The sequence below is a fragment of the Lontra canadensis genome, unplaced genomic scaffold (genome assembly GCF_010015895.1).
Source record: "Lontra canadensis isolate GAN:19392208 unplaced genomic scaffold, GSC_riverotter_1.0 scaffold1, whole genome shotgun sequence".
NCBI classification, from domain to species: Eukaryota; Metazoa; Chordata; class Mammalia; order Carnivora; family Mustelidae; genus Lontra; species Lontra canadensis.
The window spans coordinates 2,196,301-2,213,784 of NW_022630995.1; the positions used below are offsets into that span (position 1 = coordinate 2,196,301).

At 37.9% G+C, this 17,484-nt stretch overlaps 1 protein-coding gene across 1 annotated transcript in view; it reads right to left on the minus strand.

Moving 5' to 3' along the window:
• CFAP299 (cilia and flagella associated protein 299) overlaps positions 1-17,484 on the minus strand; it is a 604,562-nt gene that overhangs the window by 11,116 nt on the left and 575,962 nt on the right. The window contains exon 5 of the mRNA XM_032882203.1: positions 14,835-14,964. Coding sequence (XP_032738094.1) covers positions 14,835-14,964 — 130 coding nt within the window. The remainder of the gene's footprint in view (positions 1-14,834; positions 14,965-17,484) is intronic.

Sequence of the window (17,484 nt, forward strand, 5' to 3'; positions counted from 1 at the left end):
GCATCAGGGAAATACAAATCAAAACCACAATGAGATACCACCTCACACCAGTCAGAATGGCTAAAATTAATAAGTCAGGAAATGACAGATGCTGGCGAGGATGCGGAGAAAGGGGAACCCTCCTCCACTGTTGGTGGGAATGCAAGCTGGTGCAACCACTCTGGAAGACATCATGGAGGTTCCTCAAAATGTTGAAAATAGAACTACCCTATGACCCAGCAATTGCACTGCTGGGTATTTACCCTAAAGATACAAACGTAGTGATCCGAAGGGGCACGTGCACCCGAATGTTTATAGCAGCAATGTCTACAATAGCCAAACTATGGAAAGAATCTAGGTGTCCATCAACAGATGAATGGATAAAGAAGATGTGGTATATATACACAATGGAATACTATGCAGCCATCAAAAAAATGAAATCTTGCCATTTGTGACGACGTGGATGGAACTAGAGGGTATCATGCTTAGCAAAATAAGTCAATTGGAGAAAGACAACTATCATATGATCTCCCTGATATGAGGGCGAGGAGATGCAACATGGTGGGTTAATGGGGTAGGAGAAGAATAAATGAAAGAAGATGGGATTGGGAGGGAGACAAGCCATAAGTGACTCTTAATCTCACAAAACAAACTGAGGGTTGATAGGGGGAAGGGGCTTGTGAGGGGGGTGGAGTTATGGACGTTGGGGAGGGTATGTGCTATGGTGAGTGCTGTGAAGTGTGTAAACCTGGCGATTCACAGACCTGTACTCCTGGGGATAAAAATATATGTTTATAAAAAATAACATTAAAAAAAAGAAGATGTGGTATATATATATACAATGGAATATTATGCAGCCATCCAAAGAAATGAAATCTTGCCATTTGCAATGACGTGGATGGAAGTAAAGGGTATTAGGCTGAGCGAAATAATTTAATCAGAGAAAGACAATTATCATATGATCTCCCTGCTATAAGGAATCTGAGAGGCAGAGTTGGGGGTTTGGGGATAGGAAAGGAAAAAATGAAACAAGATGGGATTGAGAGGGAGAAAAACCATAAGAAACTCTCAATCTTACAAAACAGACTGAGGGTTGCTGTGGGTGTGGTGGAGAGGGTGTTTGGGTTATGTACATTGGAGAGTACTGTGTTATGCTGAGTGCTGTGAAGTGTGTAAGCCTGATGATTCACAGACCTGTACCCCTGGGTAAATAATACATTATATGTTAATAAAAATAATCAGTAAAATAATTTAGAAATTCTGTATAGAAAAGTGTGTAGCAGACAATAACACTTACAGAAGAAGAAATACAATATACTAACATGCATATGAAAGAAATGTTCACCTCTAATAATAATAGCAATGAGGGGCACCTGCGTGGCTCAGTGGGTTAAGCCTCTGCCTTCGGTTCAGGTCATGGTCTCAGGGTCCTGGGATCCAGCCCTGCACATCAGGCTCTCTGCTCAGCGGGGAGGCTGCTTCCTCTCTCTCTGTCTGCCTCTCTGCCTACTTGTGACCTCTGTCTACCAAATAAATTAATAAAATCTTTTAAAAATCTTTTAATCTTTTAAAAAATCTTTTAAAAATCTTTTAAAAAAGTAACAATGAAAATGAAAATGACTCCAAATAAGTCTGAACCATAAAATCAACAAAGTTTAAAAAGCATGCAAAATAGGGCATGGTGAATAGTCAGCCTTAAATAGTTCAGTAAATTGATACTAACTACAAAGTGAGTTAACAATATCCTTATAAAGCTTTCTGATATATCTTTTTGACTAAGCATTTTCCATTTTAAAAATCCATCTTTGGGGCACCTGGGTGGCTCTGTCGGTTAAGCATCGGCTTTCAGCTTAGGTCATGATCCCCAGGTCCTGGAATCAAGTCCCATGTTGGGCTCTACCTCTCCCTCTTCTTCTTCCCTCTCTCTTTCCACTCATGCTCTGTCTCTTTCTCTCAAATAAATAAATAAAATCTTTAAAAGAAAAAATAAAAGAATCCATCTTAAAGACAAAATCAGAAACTTGGTTATAGACACTCATTTAAACGTTGGAGAGGGGTGCCTGGGTGGCTCAGTGGGCTAAAGCCTCTGCCTGCGGCTCAGGTCATGATCTCAAGGTCCTGGGATCGAGCCCCGCATCCGGCTCTCTGCTCAGTAGGGAGCCTGCTTCCTCCTCTCTCTCTGCCTGCCTCTCTGCCTGCTTGTGATCTCTGTCTGTCAAATAAAAAAAAAATTATAAAAAAAAATAAACCTTGGAGAGAAAAACAGAGACCAGTGTCCATAAATGGGAAATTCCTATGTAAATTATGACTAATTCCTAGAATATTATTTACATTGTTTTACAGCTTGCTTTTTTCACTTAATAATGTCACATGAACATTTTTTCATACTAGTACATCACTTTTACTAACTATAGCTTTATTTTTTTTTAAGACTGCTGCATATTATTTCACTATGTTGATGTATCATGATTTATTTAACCATTGCCAGTCATGGGCACACAGATTATTTCCAGTGTTTGACTACTGTAGGGAAAAGTGATACTCTAGGACTTCCATTGTTTCTGAGTTGATACACTGCAAGGAAACAATATTCATTAACTGACCACCCATTCAGTGGCATATTAAATACATTTTCTTATTTAATCTTCACAATAACCTTTTGTGAAATGGTTGTTTTACAGATTTTACAGATGAGAAGATAGTGGTAGAAAAGTGCTTGGAGAAATTAAGCAGTTTGCCCTGATCACAAAGCTGATAGGATCTATTTAGGTCTAGCCCCTCTTAAATAGCTCTAAGCTCCAGCCTGAGTCCTGGTAGCAATTCCTGACCCTTTCCTGCTTGTTCTATTGTTCATCCAGACCCTTGAACTGCTCCCAGGTATTCTGGAGAGTACTTAGGTCTCATTTTCAAGTGGAATTCATTAAGAGATGTATGCAGGTCTTTCAATATCCTAAACTATTATACTACTCTGTGTGTATGGCCATATGTACATTTTTTTGGAGCAAATCCATGAAATTTTAAAATAAGTTGTATTTCCCCCAAAATTAAGAACCTATCCTCTGGAGCGGCCTCTTGTGCTTGTGAAGTCGTTTTCTGGGGATACCAAGTTGGGGCTGCCATTTGCTTGATTGTGTTTTATGCTGAGATATCCCAGCCAGCAATAACAATTGAGAAACTGTCGACATAAAATTTTCCACTCTTGCGAATGGCCTTGATCACTGTTCATGCTATCGTGTTCCATGTTCCAATAAATGTCAACATCCCTCACTCTGCTTTGGGATTTCAGTGCCTCAGAAATTGTAAGCATCTGCTGGGGTGGTGAATGGTTAAGAAGGGGCCATGGGAGTTGACTACCGGTTCAACTGTTGAGACCAGAAGAAATCATGCTCCCCTTGAATTAGAAATAATCCCTTAGCTGTGGTTTTGCACCTGCAATGACTCCATGGCTGATTTGTGAGTTTTCTGGTGTCTGTTTCTTTGTCATTAACTATTAAGTCTTTGAAATCATGAAGGAAACAATTCTTTTGTTCTTATTCACGCATTTCATTCAGCCAGGAACCTAAACTTCCACTCTTTCTGATACTTTTGCCCTAACTTGTGATAATAAGTTTTGCAAAAAAGTGAGCATGAATTGAGGGAAAAGCTCTTTTTCTCCAGTTTCTCCTTTCTCACTTCCACAGTAGTTCTATTATACCTTTGGAATTCTGTTTTATTACACTGCCCTTCTATTTAGAAGCTTAAAACTGCATTTTTTTCTTTGTCATGTATTTTTATTGGGATATTTCCTTTTTTTCACTGCGTACATTCAGCCTGGATGGTGAGTGGTTATCACTCATACTTTCTTAAGCACTGATATGCAAACAATAATGCAAATTTTTATATTTAATTTTCTCTTTCCTTCAGCTCACCTTTCTTGTGCTATGCTTCATCTGTGAGTTCATACACTGGACACCTAACAACATATGGTTATCTCTAGGGGATGTTCTGTAATAGTGTGTATAAAATTAAAATCAGTTTTCAGGTCAAGAGGAGGGCACAGCATTGAAGTTTTAGGAGTTTTAATTCATAAAACTCAAGCTATGTTATGTAATTTTAAGATATTCCTCAAGGCCATTGATTTTAGCAGCAGTTTGTTGAGTAAATACTTAATTTATATGTGGTAGACTTTCAGTTCAGGTATACCAGGTGATTGCCCAGGGGAGAAAATGTTTAAAAGCTTCTTAGTATGTGGGTGTTTTAGGGCTATAATCAACCAAACAGTCAGTAATTTGGGCAGTGAAACCAGAAAGTTGGCAAGACCTCAGCTTTACCTAATAAGTGTGCCTGAGCCACAGTTAAATAGGAACATTTACAAGAGGCCTCCAAGGAAATCTAGGAGCCAGAAAAGTGGTGTAGGTAAGTGAGTGTCCTGTGCTCCAGTAATTCAAGTTTGCGTGGGGCTGGAGGGAACACTGCTGGAGACTTTGAAGAAACCGTATCTTTGCTTAAATATATTCTATTCAGTAGGGGTTGTTTGTTTGTTTGTTTTTCCTTAAATGTCCAGTAGGAAATATGCCTGAACTCCTTAAAAAGGCAGATGGTAAAATTGAGAACCTTCACTAGGACTGTGGAGCTTCAAGGGATAAAGTCTGGATCATCTGCAGGAAGGATGTAGACATGTAATGGACCACCATTTTGAGAGGAGCAATTTCAGTCCTGTGACAGGTTCCCTCTGATGTTAATGTAGTCAGTGAACCAGGAGGCGGCATTGAGGCAATCAATACCTTTCCTGCTAATAGCAAATACTTGGGTGGTGGTTGCTTTGGAGGAACAAAACAGAGAGGAGTTTTGATAAAATACCACTAGAATCATTAGAATCTTCCTCTAAATTAAACAAACAAAAATTGTGTTTTTATTGGTAGAAATTATTTTTAATTTTAAACTTTGTTCACCTTGTCTTTTGCTCATAGGAAAAGAAAGTAGAATTTGTCTTTTTTTGGTATCTGCATAATATACAATGATGACTATATATTCATTTTAAAAAATAATAAAAATATTTATCTTGGGACGCTTGGGTGGCTCAGTTGGTTTAGTGTCTGCCTTGGGCTCAGGTCATGATCCCAGGGTCCCACAAAGAGCTCCTTGCTCAACGGGGAGCCTGATTCTCCCTCTGCCTGCCACTCCCCCTGCTTGTGCTCTCTGTCTCTCTCTCCTTCTTTGACAACTAAATAAAAAAAAAAATCTTAAAAGAAATACTTTCCTCATTCACCCATGGACCTAACATATCACCATTACCCTGACACCCAAGGTCACCACTCCAAAGTTCAGTAAAAACCCCCAGGTTTTATTCATCTGCCAAGGAGGGAAAAGCACCACAGTCAATTACTCGGGTAATTTTCAGCTAAAAATAGCATTAGCTCTACATATGTTTCTAGTGCCCAAGATCCTGAAATATGTTAAAATTAACCTCAAAAGTTTCCAGAATTATTTTTGGCCCCACTATTCATTTCTTTAGCAAATATTTAATATTCAATTTGTTCATTCCACAGATGTTTACTGAGCATCTACCATATGCTAGTACTGGAGATACATGGTAAAGTGACCAGAAAAGTTCCTGCCCCAGGTTTCAGTTTTTGCTTTATGAGTTTCTGTAGCATATATCTGTTTCATTTGAGTTTCTGGACAAACCCACTGACAAAGTGATTCTTGATGAGACCATGATAGCAAGAATGGATACCATCACCCAACTCTGTAATGATCCACATAAGTGAGGGAAAAAAGTGACAGTTTATCCCGGAAGCATCTAGTGTGGTCAGTCTTTTTACCATGGAGGATATCCAGAAGTCTTTGGCATGCGGTCTGTACTTTCTAGTATGTATAGTCTCAGGAATATGTAATTTAGACCACTTACAATTAAAACTTATTTTAGAAGAATGAAGTTTGATTACCTTATGGATATACATAATCTGTAAGTTGAAACCAACAGCTAATAAAGTACTAATTAACTAATAACAAAACAATGGATATTGAATCCAGCTAATCTTTAGGACCACCTGGGGAAACATCTAAAAATACAGATTCCTGGGCCTCTCCACAGACCAATTCAGCTTGAATCACTTGGGGTGGAGTGTAGGGCTCTGTTTGGCCACTATGAGGAGAGAGGAAGGGCAAATCCTTTACTGAATTGACAGAAATCACTCCTAATCAAGACACTGTGGGTTGGATACTGGTAAAGAGCTCTTATGGTAAGAGTATGCATTCCAAAGCAGCACATTTTTCTGTTTCAACAATTGTGATTTTCAAAAGGACAAGTCTGGATTGGGGGCATCCTGTTGTACAGTGAGGAGTATTGTTGTATAAAGAGAAAATAACTACATTCTGCCAAGTCAATGCACTGTCTGCACCGTACCTGCCTTCCAGATTCTGTGACACCCAGGATGGATCCAGTAAGGTTTAGTCCATAAAAGTGTCTTTTGTTTCACCAATTTCCTACATTTAATAGGAACCATGCATCTTTGACATCTTTTAACATGTTTTTTGCTTGTCTGTTTGCTTGTTTATTATCAGCCATTTATCAAACGTCTATATTCAAGCAGATTTTATTAGACATTAAACAAAATAAAAAAAAGGAGACTGTCTTATGGAATTTCATATTTTTCATACTGATTTTCTTTTGCACACCAATGAAGGATAGCCAATAGAACAATAACTTCACCTCCTTTCAAAATGGCTTAATCATTTTCATACTCAGAAATTCTAAGTCATGACACGAATGGTACAGATTCTCACTGAACTATGTAGAATGGGGAAAAACCTACTAGATTTGGTTTCCACCCTTGAAATTCAATTTTCTCTCAGATTTTCTTTGCTGTTACGTTCCTTTTTACACCTTGATCCCAACCCTGGTTGCACATTAGAAGCATCTGAGAGCTTCTGAAAAGTACAGTTGCCTAGGCCTTCCACCTGGAACAGTTACGTTAGAATCTTTGGGGATGAGGTTAGGCATCGTATATTCTAAAGCTTCCTGCGTGATTCTGATGTCTGGCCCGTGTTCACAGCTCCTCTCTAAACAAAACGGGGTCCTCCTTTCATGAAGACTCATGCTTGGCGCTTCCTCACCTACGTGTGTGACGTTCCCTCCTACCAGAACACCCATTCTACTCCAATCCTCGTGTCCTCACCATACCCCCCCTTCAAGATCCAGCTCAGGTGCTATCTCTTCTGTTAACCCATTTTATTTTATTCATTTTTTTAAAGATTTTTATTTATTTACTTGTCAGAGAGAGAGAGCAGGAGCCTGGAGAGCTACAGGCAGAACAGGCAGCGCAGGCAGAGGGGGAAGCAGGCTGCACACTGAGTGAGGAGCCGGACGTAGGACTTGATCCCAGGACCCTGGGATCATGACCTGAGCCGAAGGCAGACGCTTAACCCGCTGAGCCACACAGACGTCCTTTGTTAACCCACTTTTGAATGCGTTGGGTCCAAAGTAAATTGTACCTCCTCTCAATTCTTTAGAACTTTTTCTGTCCTTTCAGCTCACTAGCTAGTTTGCCATTTCTGTGCATATTGTATTTTTCCACCCACACTTCAATTAACCTGTAAGCATTTTAAGGGCAAGAAAACCACCTTTCTGATTCATTTTTATATCTCACAGTGCCCAGTAGTTACTCAGTAAATGCCAGATTCAGAAAAGGGGGATAGAAGGAAGACTGAAGACACAACAGACTTACAAACGTTCATTCAGCTCACATTTTCTCTGGACTCAACCTGGATTAGTTCATATTCTCTCTTTCTCTTTCCTGAAGGCTGGGGTGAAGTAAGACCTCCCAGATTTTTTTTCCACATAAACATGCATTCTCTTAGTTCTGTCTTTGCCTAAATGATCAGGCAGTTGCAACATTTAAAACATCAACACAGAAACTTGCTAACTACAGCAGGACTTCTATCTAGTTCTAGTCCTTTTGGTCTTCACCTGGATTATTGTTATGCTAGCATCTTCTCTAGTTTGTCCTCCCTAGTCTGTCCTAATTTAGTCCCTCTCATTCTCTTAAAACATAACTTTTGGGGTGCTTGGGTGGTTCAGTCAGTTGAGCATCTGATTCTTGATTTCAGCTCAGGTCATGATCTCAGGGGTGTGAGATAGAGCCCCATGTGGGGCTCCAAGCTCAGACCAGAGACTGTTTGGGATTCTATCTCTCCCTCTTCCTCTGCCCCTCTCCCCACAGCCAACATGTGTATACACTCTCCCATTTTCTCTCTCAAATAAATAAATAAATAAAATCTACAAAAAAACAAAACAAAACAAAATAAAAAAATATCACATAACTTTCATCTTGTTATTTCCCTGCACAAGAGCTTTGGTGTATCCCCATTTCCTCCCAAGTCTAGTTCACGATCCTCAACAGTCCTACATTCAAGCCTTTCCATGACCTCTTCATGCTTAGTTCCTCTCAGTGCTATCCTTTCACCATTCCCTCTCCACTGGCTCCTACCCCAGCTCAAATATCATCTCTCCTTCCACTGAATTCCCAATGCGTTTCTCTTTTTTGCAATATATCACTTTCTGCTTTATACTGCAGTTATATTTTTTACATGCCTATTTCCCTAAAAGTACTATAAGCTTAATAAAGGGCAAGGCTTGAACTCTTGCTCCTCTTTAGATCTCCTACGGTGTCTCATAACATTTACACTGAAGCTCCATTGCTAGACTCCACCGATAATGAACTATGTGACTTTGAGTAAGTCATTAAACATGTTTGAGTGAATTTACTCATAAACCAAAAATATTTTTCAAAGGACTTATTTATTTACTTTAGAGTGAGAGAGCATGAGTGGGAGGTGCAGAGGGAGAGAGTATCTCAAGCAAAATCCACACTCTGCATGGAGCCCCATGCGGGTCTCGATCCCATGACCTGGAGACCAGACTCAGAGACCACGATCTGAACTGCAACCAAGAGTTAGATGTTCAACTGACTGTGTTGCCCAGGTGCCCCTCAACAACATGTTCTAATTCAACAATCTTAATTTCAGCTGGTTTAAATTATATATTTCTGGGTTCGTACAACACTTGCAAGCATATATCAAAATTAAGATTTCTGCATAACCTTTAAAAAACTAAAATTATGGTTTCACTAGCTGTTTTCACTGATAAATTCTTGTACTCATTTCCTGACTTATTTGGATCAATATAGAATGAGGTGGCTATTCCCATTCTGGCTATCATTATATACCAAGTATCAGTGACATCATCTGCTTCTCAATTTTTAATTAGTGTAGTATTATTTTTGTGTGTTTGGAGGGAATCATTCATTCAATCATTTATTCCATGATACTTATTAAGCATCCATTAACCAGGCTTTTTTTCTAGGTGATGCATTATCACATTTAGCGAACAGAAGGAGGGAGGGGAGAAAAGCTGGTGCCATTAAGGAAGATTTTTCCTATGTTTAACTGTTCTATACAATCTGTCCCTCCAATTAGTAGATCATGAAGGTTTTAGACCACCCATATTATTTTAAGACTCAAGGAAACTCTCCCATGGTTAATGCTTCTTAAAAGCAAAATTCCATTTTTTTTCATTTGTCCAGATAATGCAGGGAGTGAGTGCAAAGTGCTTCCACTCAATCCTTCTAAGATAATACACTGGAAACATTTTGGTGGGTGTGAATCACTCAGACAAGCATTCTTCACTCAAAAATAGAAACCAGCTTTATTTGTTCCAGATGTTATACAGCTGCAGGGAAGTTAAAGCCAGTGGTCCTGTTTTCAATGCAACCAAACTCTTATTGCATTTGGAATTTCTTAACCAATGAACTCATATTACTCGTTCTAAGATCTGCACAATTTTCTTTTTTCCACTGTTACCATTCACAAACAACTATGTTTCATGGGAACCACATTAACTCATTTCAGAGTTAATGAGTCCACATCTGTGTTATACAGAGGAAAGACATCCTGTTTATCACAGTTTCCACCTTTCATTTATCTTGACCTTTTAAAATTTTAAGTGTAAAATATTTCTTTTTTTTTTAATGATTTTACTTATTTATTTGAGAAAGAGAAACTGCACAAGTGGGAAGGGGAGCCGGAGAAAGGAAGAAGCAGGCTTCCTGTTGAGGATCTGGATCTGGATCTCCTAGGATCTGGAGATCATGACATGAGCCCAAGGCAGATGTCCAACTGACTGAGCTACCTGCGCAACCAGCGTAAAATATTTCAAAGGGATTATTTGAAGGAAAAGACAAGGAGAGTTGAGTTTTGTTGTTCTTACAGTATTTTAGAGCATATTATGGTGTTATAAGTTATGGTATTGATTTTATTTATTTTTTTAACTTAATTTAATTTTATTTTTTTCAGTGTTCCAAAATTCATTGTTTATGCACCACACCCAGTGCTCCATGCAATATGTGCCCTCCATAATACCCACAACCAGGCTCACCCAACCCCCACCTCCCTCCCCTCCAAAACCCTCAGTTTGTTTCTCAGAGTCCACAGTCTATCATGGTTTGTCTCCCCCTCCAATTTCCCCCAACTCACTTCTCCTCTCCATCTCCCTATGTCCTCCGTGTTATTCCTTATGCACCACAAGTAAGTGAAACCATATGATAATCGAGACTCTCTGCTTGACTTATTTATCTCAGCATAATCTCTTCCAGTCCCGTCTATGTTGATACAAAAGTTGGGTATTCATCCTTTCTGATGGAGGCATAATACTCCATTGTTTATATGGCCATATCTTCTTTACCCTTTTGTCTGTTGAAAGGCATCTTGGTTCTTTCCACAGTTTGGCGACCGTGGCCATTGCTGCTATGAACATTGGGGTACAGATGGTCCTTCTTTTCACTCCATCTGTATCTTTGGGGTAAATACCCAGTAGTGCAATTGCAGGGTCATAGGGTAGCTCTATTTTTAATTTCTTAAGGAATCTCCACACTGTCTTCCAAAGTGGCTGCACCAACTTGCATTTCCACCAACAGTGTAAGAGGGTTCCTGTTTCTCCACATCCTCTCCAACACTTGTTGTTTACTGTCTTGTTGATTTTGGCCATTCCAACTGGTGTAAGGTGGTATCTCAATGTGGTTTTGATTTGAATCTCCCTGATGGCTAATGACGAACATTTTTTCATGCGTCTGATAGCCATTCGTATGTCTTCTTTGGACAAGTGTCTGTTCATGTCTTCTGCCCAGTTTTTAATGTGATTATCTGTTTTGTGTGTGTTGAGTTTGAGGAGTTCTTTAAAGATCTTGGACATCAGCCCTTTGTCTGTAGTGTTATTTGCGACACTACAACCCATTCTGTGGGTTGCCTCTTTGTTTTGTTGACTGTTTCCTTTGCTGTGCAGAAGCTTTTGATCTTGATGAAGTCCCAAAAGTTCATTCTCGCTTTTGTTTCCTTTGCCTTTGGAGACATATCTTGAAAGAACTTGTTGTGGCCAATGTCAAAGAGGTTACTGGCTATGTTCTCCTCTAGGATTTTGATAGATTCCTGCCTCATGTTGAGGCCTTTTATCCATTTCAAGTTTATCTTTGCATGTGGTATAAGAGAATGGTTGAGTTTCATTCTTCTATACATAGCATTCCAATTTTCCTAGCATCATTTATTGAAGAGACTGTCTTTTTTTCACTGTATATTTTTTCCTGCTTTGTCTAAGATTATTTGACCATAGAGTTGAGGGTCCATATATAGGCTCTCTACTGTGTTCCATTGGTCTATGTGTCTGTTTTTGTGCCAGTATTGGTGTTCATTTTAGGAAGAATTTCAAATAAAATTATTAATAATAACATTAAGTTTAAAAATGTAACTTATCATTGTGCATTTGTAATTTTAAAAACTCGACAGCTTGTTTTTTGATTATTCTGTAGGTCTGTAAGAGATGCTATGTGAGTGCATGAAAGATAAAAGGATCATAGCTCTTAGAAGAAGGTAAGTTAAGGTATTATGTAGATGTATATGCTAACTTCATATCTAGTCCATAAAAATTAAAATATATGTGTTATATTTTGTTTGAGGTCAAATGTTTGAGAACACTGTTTGAAAACAGAGTGCCAGATCTCTTGAGATTATTGTCCTTTTAAGAAGAAGCTTTTCTCCATTTGTGGTTCATAGATAAGCTGAAATAGAACCACCCTGGCTGTTTGTGAAAATATGTATGCCTGGGACAAGTTGACTCAGAATCTCTGAGAACTGGGGCTGTACATGGGACTTTAGAGATCAGGAAACAGCAGCAACACTCACATCTTCCATTTGTGAATGTGAAAACTCTGAGAAGTTAAGTGAATTTCACCAGGCCAGGCAGCCAGTTAATTATAAAGTAAGGCATAGAATTTTGTTTATTGGTATTGAAACCAGCATTTTTTTCCTAGTAGGTCAGCTCTAAGATTTATCTTCGAAAAGATAAAATTAAAAGAAAAATTAAATATAAGTACCTAAATTTTATCAGGTGTCCCATCAATGGTTCTTTTATAACTAATTCCTTTAAATATTTTTTTCCTCTCATCACTAATTAACTGGACCCTATTCTTCCTCTAGGATTTGGAAATACCTTTCCTTAAGACTCATCACGAATCTTTTGAATTATAAATATAAATATCTCTCACCCCCTAGGGACACCTGGGTGGCTCAGTTCGTTAAGCGTCTGCCTTCAGCTCAGGTCATGATCCAAGGCTCCTGGGATTGAGTACCACATTGGGCTCCCTGCACAATGGGGAGTCTGCTTCTGTCCCTCCCCCTGCTCCTTCTCTCTCTCATTCACTCTCTCTCTCCCTCTCATTCAAATAAATAAATAAAGTCTAAACAACAAAAACAACAACAAACAAACAACCTTCCTCCCTCAAAGAAGAAAATGTTATATTTCATGTATAATTAAATTAAATCTTTGAAGTCTCATGATTATTTAGGAAGTGAGTGATTTAGTTAACTTATTTAAACCATGTTGAAGAAACAGTTTTTATTCCATAATGATTCCACAAAGGCTGTAAAAACTATAATTCATGACATACGTTCTTGAAATATGTATATGCCATTAGTTAAAATAGAGCCATAAAGTAGTTTAAGTGTGGTATTATCAACTGATTAAAAAATTTTTTTTCGTACCTCCTAATGAAGCCATTAATACTTTTATGTCTTTAACCCTCTAAGAGTAAAAGTCTCTGTGAATAATTAAGTTTCCTGTACTTTGTCTCAATTTTGACATACATTTGTGAGAGGCAAAGAGGCACCACTAGAGAGAAGCTGTGCTGATAGTTATCGATTCATAATAATTATGGCTGTAATTATTTTCAGGTTCAACCCTTCATTTTACTAATGAGAAACCCTAGACCAGTTAAAGGGTAGTGTTCTTTTTTCTTAATTTTATTTATTTAAGTAATCTCTACAACCCCATGTGGGGCTTGAACTCACGATCCCAAGATCAAGAGTTGTATGCTCCTCCTACTGAGCCAGCCAGGTGCCCCAAGAGTAGTGCTCTTTTGAAGGAGATAACATTGTGTCAGAAACTGCTAGTTTCTACTTGCACATCTTCTCTCCCTTCTCCAGAACTTCTGATTTCAGCTAGGTGTATGACCACCTGAATAAAGATTATATTTCCCAGTCATCCGTGTAGATAGATGTTGCCACTAAGCTCTTGCCATGGAATATAAGTGAACCTTCGAGTGGTAGCTTTTGGGTAACTTCCTTAAAAGGCACTGGAGCAGAGGTGTCCTTTGCACTGTCTGAACTCCCTCCATGAATTCTGTTTGAAATGTGGTTGTTTTGACTGGAGATCTGTTTTGGTCCAAGAGGATGAGGGCCCTTTTGGCCTAGATGACTGTGGAGCAGCCATTCAAACTTTGGACTGACAATTGAGACTCATAGGTGAGAAAGAAAGAAGCTTCTGTTAAGTCACTGTGTTGGAGTTGTATCTGATTGCAGACAGCAATCCATTTCTTACTACAGAATTTCTTTTTTCATTCTTTGAGCATATAACTTTGTGCAACTTTTATCAGCAAGAAATTTTACTAATTGGATATGAAACAAAATAATTTTATTATTATTATTTTTATTTTAAATTTCTAAAAAGTTTTGGGAAAGTTTTTAGAACCAGACTCCAATTTTCCTTTCGTCCATCCTTGTCTCTATCCCAGGCATATCATACAATTCCTTTCTTTCACTGTGAAGGAATACTCTTCTTGGCTTGGATTTTAGACCGATGCTGTCATATGAGTAATATGTTTTCCAAAATTTAAATAAAATGCCTAAGCAACTCAAAAACATATGACTTTAAATCAAGTTTTAACCTTCTCCTCCAAACATACAAGTTATGATTAAAAGTCATGATGCAAACACAGTCATTGAAAATATGTAAGATGTAAATATTTGTCCTTGAACAAATACAAAATATCATGGGACATGTCTTTAAAATATTTAAATAAAATGTATTTTCTAAGCTATCACTTAGAAATACACAAAGGGTAATACTGTTTTCACTGTTAGTTACATATAAAAAGGGATTAGAATTCTGGGAATGTTTCTGAGGTGAGAGTCTCCCTTCCATAAATAGTTTGTCTTCTCATTTAGAGCAAAAAGTACTGGACATACCCAGGGTCCGAGCACACAAACGCGCTGTCCGATGGCTCCCTGATCTAGCTTTGTAGGCTCGGAGAAGAATTCTCACTTGTGAGTTCTATTTAAATCCCCCCAAACTCTTCCTTACTGATTTCTGATAATAGATTAAGTTTGGAGTTTTTTTCTTAAGGAATAATGAATACCTTATGTTTCAACATAGTCTTTTATTTCTAGGTTTAAATTACTGAAGAGTGTCAAATATTTAATAGATTTTTTAATAGTGGAAAAAATACAATAAAATTCAGAGAGATATACAAATATAAAAGCAGTCTTACCTTTGGATCCACGTTGAGAATTTTTCTGTCTCTTTTGTATTTGAAAAGTAAGCCTTCTGGGTTATCAGCAATCACTTGATAATTGGGAGTTGAATTCCAAACAGCAATATGACTGTCCCAGTTGTAATAGCTAGAAAAATGAATTTTATTAAAAATTAATATGTATGATACAATAAATTAACAAATATATTTCAGAAAATATTCAGGGCAGTTCAGTTTTCTGATAAATGAATTGGATCATAGTCTGTATAGCCACTTAAGACACATGTGTGATTAAAATTCTTGCAGAAGAGATTAGACTAGGTTATTCTCAAATTATTTAAATATATATTTATGACTATTTTGCATAACTTCCTGGTTTGGACACTTTATGAACTAGGACTTAGTCCAGTATTACACTCCCCAGGAGTCAAGAAGAAAACTGGTGCAATTTGAAGCTGTTTCTTCCCACTCAGATTTAGCTTATTAGGAGCCTGTTTCCTGGAAGGAAAGGCTGGCTAAGTCACCTCTTTTCATTCAAAACAAATTATTTCATTTCTTTCAGGCTTTATTTTTAATCATATGTTTCCCAGGGAGTGAGGAAACTGTGGGAGTGTGAGAGGTTACCATAGGCCGGGCATGATGTGGTGCATTCTAGCCCTACATCCACAGGAAGTTGCACTCATTTCAGAGACCAGCAAGTAGGCTAGGGGAGGTCGACTGGCATGGAGGAGGCCCTGCACCTAGCATGTGACAGGGCTGATATTTCAACCCAGATCTGTGCATTTCAAAGCACAAGTATGTTCTTTCTGCTGTTCAACATTGCCTGCATTTTACACGCCCCCCACTTTTTGGTTGATCTATGGAAACTTTCTATTTTTTCCATGTCTTGCTTTATACTTACTTGTCAAAAATTAATATAATAACTGTAATATGAGTTGTAAGAATACTCAATATATTAATTTCACATATCTTATTCCTATTAGCACATTTCTAATATTATGTTAATATGTTCAAGTATTAACATGTTTCTAATATGTCTATTATCCTATTTCTGGGTTGTTTTGCCCTTTATGATTCCCTTACTCATTTTCAAAGAGTAGATTTCATTGATCAAACTCACTTTGAATTATAGTATTTTCTGAGGCACCAATTTCTGTGCCATTACCTGAAAATGTAATGTTTACCCTCCTATTTTTCAATACTTAGAAAAGGCTCATTATATCAATCATATATTTATATAATTGGGGGCATATTAATGAGAACTATTTTCTCTCTTCCCCTACTGTTTGTTTTATGGCCAAGACATAGGAATATCTCCCCTTTCTGATGCACAGAGTTAGAAAAAGTGGCTTTCTAATCATCTTTGTCTGTTGAGTATGTCCTCCACGAGAGAGAGGAATGAATATTCAACTGATGAACAGGGGAAAGGAGCTGAGCATTTCATGCCTTTCTAGGTCCTTACCTCAGCTGGCCTTCAAAAGTGAAGTTTACCATGCAGCCTCTACCCCCACTATGTAAGGTAGCAGTGCTGAAGTTATTAGGAGCCAGCCTGACTGTGTACCCAAGCTATATTCTCAAATTCACTTTAATCCATGAAGAAAGATAATCTGTCCTCCATTTTACTGGCTGTTCAGTTAAAAGACTGCTAAGTTGGAATAGAGGACAATGGGTGTGACTCTAACCTTTTATATATCTCTCTAAATAATTATTTATGAGATATATAGCTATAGATAATGCCAGTAAAATGTCTGAGTCCTAGCTTAGCTGTGCTTAGAGTGGCATGATTTATATCACACATTCTGAACTTGTCACTCAGATCTCAAATTAAAAGTCTTATTAAAGTCTAGGCAGGAAAAAATACATATATACACACACTCTTTATATAAAAAAGTTAATTTGTATAGCATGTGGTACTTTTGATGAGCAATTTAGGTTGTTTTTCAATACTTTCATTCTTCTAGGCAAGGACGGGAAACAGGTTTCATTTTGCATGTCAATTCTAAGAGCTGACAAGTATTAGTATTTAATAAGGAAAATTGACAATAATTACCATGTGCTGGGTACTGTACTGAACCTAATGGATATATTGTCTCATTTAGTCCCATCACCAACCCCATGAAATACGTACAAAATCATCAAGTTTTATACATGCAGAGCCCAGGTGATCTTAAATTGTACTTGTAAATGAAAATGAGGGAGGGGCTGGGTTTGAAAGATACAAAAAAGTGGGTTTGGACTGCATGGAGCACTGGGTGTGGGGCAAAAACAAGAAATACTGTTATGCTGAAAAAAAAAATTAAAAAAAAAAGTGGGTTTGATGTTATGAGGAGGATGTCAACAAGATGATAGCCTAGGATCATTCTCCGGTTTCTGGTGTGCATTCTTCAGTGGACAGCATTACTTACCAGGATATAAAATATAAAAGGAAGGAGTTGGGGGGAAGAGGGAGGTTCAGTTTTGGACATGGTGAACTTGAAATCCCCCTGAAACATCTGACTTTTATTGAATTTTTAGTGTCTATCAGTGTCCTTTGCTAGTTCATCTACTGTTTCACCTTCTCGAGGCCTTGAGCTCCTTGGCTCACCGTCCTCGTAACGTACAACAACTAATTTCCTTACTTCTTTACTTACCCATGACTCACAAGATACTTGTCAATCATCACAGCTTT